This window comes from Pterocles gutturalis, unplaced genomic scaffold, assembly GCF_000699245.1.
Source record: "Pterocles gutturalis isolate BGI_N339 unplaced genomic scaffold, ASM69924v1 scaffold5487, whole genome shotgun sequence".
In the NCBI taxonomy this organism is placed as follows: Eukaryota; Metazoa; Chordata; class Aves; order Pterocliformes; family Pteroclidae; genus Pterocles; species Pterocles gutturalis.
The window spans coordinates 12,813-16,360 of NW_010110041.1; the positions used below are offsets into that span (position 1 = coordinate 12,813).

The 3,548-nt window shown below is 49.0% G+C and overlaps 1 protein-coding gene across 1 annotated transcript in view; it reads right to left on the reverse strand.

The window, feature by feature from the left end:
- TMEM8C (transmembrane protein 8C) overlaps positions 1-3,426 on the reverse strand; it is a 7,109-nt gene extending 3,683 nt beyond the window's left edge. Inside the window, exons 1-2 of the mRNA XM_010073175.1 lie at positions 3,261-3,426; positions 736-850 (exon numbers count right to left, since the gene is read on the reverse strand). Of these exons, the coding sequence (XP_010071477.1) occupies positions 736-850; positions 3,261-3,395 (250 nt within the window). The 5' untranslated portion in view covers positions 3,396-3,426. The remainder of the gene's footprint in view (positions 1-735; positions 851-3,260) is intronic.
- Between the last annotated feature and the right edge of the window lie 122 nt (positions 3,427-3,548).

The window sequence follows — 3,548 nt, forward strand, 5'->3', positions numbered from 1 at the left end:
GGAAAGGAAAACTGAGTAATAGGGTAAGGGCCAGGTTTTTAATAAAAAGGAAGTGAAATACATTTCTGCTTTTACTAAGCAGATCTAGTATTTCCCGCCAGCCCAGACTAGGCTTGTGATAAACCAGGAAGATATATTTGTTTCGACTAATGATCAATGGACTAATGACTTTGGTTTTCATGCTGCCAAGGGAAGTGGCAGATTCTGCATTTCTGAATGCCCCCAGTCAGGACAGGTATGGGGAAAATGAGGAGCACTGGAGATGCCCTGCTAGCTGAGGTTCCAAACTAAGTCACCTCATAGCACTGTCCTGCCTTGAACTAACGCATGAGGCTGCGTGTGTTACGTGCCAAACTGAAATAAATAATTCTGCTGTTTTAAGGACATGTATAAGAGCCGGTGAAGGCAGAGGAACACCCGACTAACACAAACACCAGGCACCAGAGCTCTGTTTATCTCCAAGAGCAAAACTTCCCCAGCCACCACTCAGGACAGCTTTCATGTGTCCAGACCCCACCGAGTGCAATGGCTTTCCAAGGCATGAAGGATATAAAATGGGATTAAACCATAGCATAGGCTGATGTCCATAAAAGACAGCCTCAGAGCTAGGTCTTGCAGATGGGAGCTCAAAGACAACCACTTTTCTGGGGGCTGCACCCACCAGCGATGTCGACAAGTCCTGCCCGACGTGAAAACGCTGGTGCCCTGTAGGAGCCACGAGAGACCGGTGCTTACCCATCAGAGACACCCAGATGGACAGAGCTGTTCCATAAATGCTGAAGTACTCCAGGATATCATAGCGCATGAAGCACAGCACTGATAAGCCAGGGCCATCACATGCGTGGTAAATCTATTAAAAAAAAAAATAAAGCATTAAGAAAGTTAGTTCTCTATCCACAGATGGCTAAGGTAAAATAAAATACTTTGGTTTGTATCAGTTGGTTTGAAAAAGCCTTTTCATGGCTGTGGAGAGGATGGCCAGCCAGGAACAGGACAGTCTCATATACACCAGGGTCACTGATATGTAGTAATGAATACATTTGAGAAATAATGTCACTGTTACTAATTGCAAATTGCCTGGGAACCAGCATTCTTCTCTCTTAGTACAAATTATTTGCGGACGAGCTTTAGTTTGCCTCTTGGTCTGTGCCAGAATTTGCAATCCGATGACCATGGTACTTCCAGCCGAGCCCTGGGTGGTGGGGGGATGTCCTCTCCAGCAGAAGAAGGACTCTGAGGTTAAGGTTCTGATTGTGAAAGATTCTTGTAAAAGAATTCAAGATGAGCATCCTGATGCAATGTGTACAGATGCCAGGTCACTGTCCAGGCTCACTGGAGTTTATACGGCCAGAGTCTGAATAGGGGGGAATTCACTCATTAGTACATTCCCTTAAAAGCTACTGCTTCCTGCCCATTAGCTTATTGATTAGCTTATTTGCAAAAAAAAAAAACCCAAAAAACCCCATTGTCATGCAACACAAATGCAAACCGAGCCAAGAGGAATTTTCTAGTGCAATCAGAGCAATGCTCCCAGTGTTTGCCTGGTGCTCGCCTTTTCCTCCCAGCGCTCAGCCCTGCGAGTTTTCTAGTGGTAGCACCAGCGTGCCTTGCTGTTTCTGAAGAAGTCCCTCCACCGCTTGGCAGGAAGCCCTTGGAACAATCCTGGCTGTCATGGCCCAGCAGGGATGCTGATATTATTTATAATGGGAATTGCTGCAAGTCCTTTGGCTGGCTGCGACTCCTAGAAAAGATTGCACCACGGCCGTAATTCTTCTCTCTGCTTGAGATTGGGTTCGGGGAGTCTGGAGATGGGGGGGGAAGAAAGGGTGGAAGATAAAGAGCGTGTTTCTGGCTGGCGTCGCAGCACTTGTCTGCACTGGACGTAGGCTTTCACTGCTCTGATGAGGTCTCCTGGGGGAGCAGGAGTGGGATGCTACAAGAACGGCAACAGCAGCAGCTGCTGCCCTTCCTACCCCCCTGACCATGCTGGCAGCTGCTTTCCCTTCCCTTCTCCACATGCAGATATTTTGCCTCTCCGATCTCTTCGGCGAGGACCTGTTCCCCCTCCCCTCGAAACACATGCCAATTTTCCTACAGACTCCTCGGGGAGGTGGAGCAGACACAAAACCCGTGCAAAATGAAATCGTAGATGTCTGGCTTCCCTGGGGAGCTGGGGGGGTTCACTTGGGACATTTTTATTAACTAGTTTTATGAAACTGGCAGAATTTCCCCCCTGCACTGCACTTTAATCGGAGGCTTAAATGGTGGATCCTCAGGAATAAGAGCCTGGCCTGGGGCAGAGCCCAGCTTTACCCTTGGTGATGCTGTGTGAGACCTTGTCACGCTGTCCTGCCTCAGTTTCTCTGTCTCCATACAAGGGATGTGACAATAACCTTCATGAGATGACTCGAGAGGACGGGGAGAAGAATAAATGCAACAGCAGGTGGGTGGCTGGGCTGTTTCCTTCATATTATTTATCAGAGCATTGCCATGGGGTTAAACAGGAGACTTTTTCCAGTGGAAATGCTGCTTTAGGTGCTCAGCCTGTGTGTGTACAGAGACACTTCACAGCGGCACGAAGCCCAGGGCAGCTTACTGCCAGGAGGAGGAATATGAATTATTTTGTATATGTACAGACAACTGGCTTTCTCCACTCGTTATTCCCAAGCGAGGGAAGGCACTGTGATTCCGAGCCTGGTGAAACCCACATTTTCAAACTGCTCTGCCAGGGTGGAGGGTTAATCATTATTTCTCCTGATAACTCTGCAGAATTTTTAATCTTTCCTTTCCCAGTGCAGAAACTCCCCTGACTCCAGCATTGCTCCCATCCCCACTTAGCAATTGCAAAATCAATAATTCGACTACGTGCTTTTGGCTAAAACAACCAAAGCATAGCAAGAGACTCTGAATACAATTTCAACCCCAAATTCAGCATGGCCACTTACCAGCTGTGAAACAAAGAGAAAAACCAGCTCCAAAACATTGCGAATCAATCACGTCGCTTTGCACCCAGACCCTCTCCCTAACCTCACAACCATAAAACACCGTTAAATCTATGTGAGGCCACCCCTTAGGACATCCCAAGCTGAAAAATCAGCTACTCAGCACTGCATACGATGAGAAATAACTGAAAATGGACATTCTGGGGGTCAGGCTTGCTGCTGTTGGGTGAGATCCAGCCACCCTTCCCCATGGACACCTGATGCAGGGGGCATTGAGGGGGGATGAAACATGCAGAGGAGGGTACGGGGACATCTTACCGCCACGAAGAACATGGTGAAGAAGTAGACCATGGCTTCCATGTGAAAGCGCCGCTTGGCTGCGATGCTGATGGTGGGGAGGAAGACCAAGCTGCTGACGGTGGGCAGAAGGAGCTTGGCCAGCAGCGAGCCCATGGCCGGCGGCTCCTGGGGACGGGGTCTCTGTGAGCTGGATGGGGATGGTGGGGAAAACAGCCGTGGTGTCTGTACTTTAAAATTTAAATGCCCTGCGTGGCTGGGAGGGCTGTGGGCAGGGAACAGCTGCCACCGCCGCAGATGCCCCCTTCG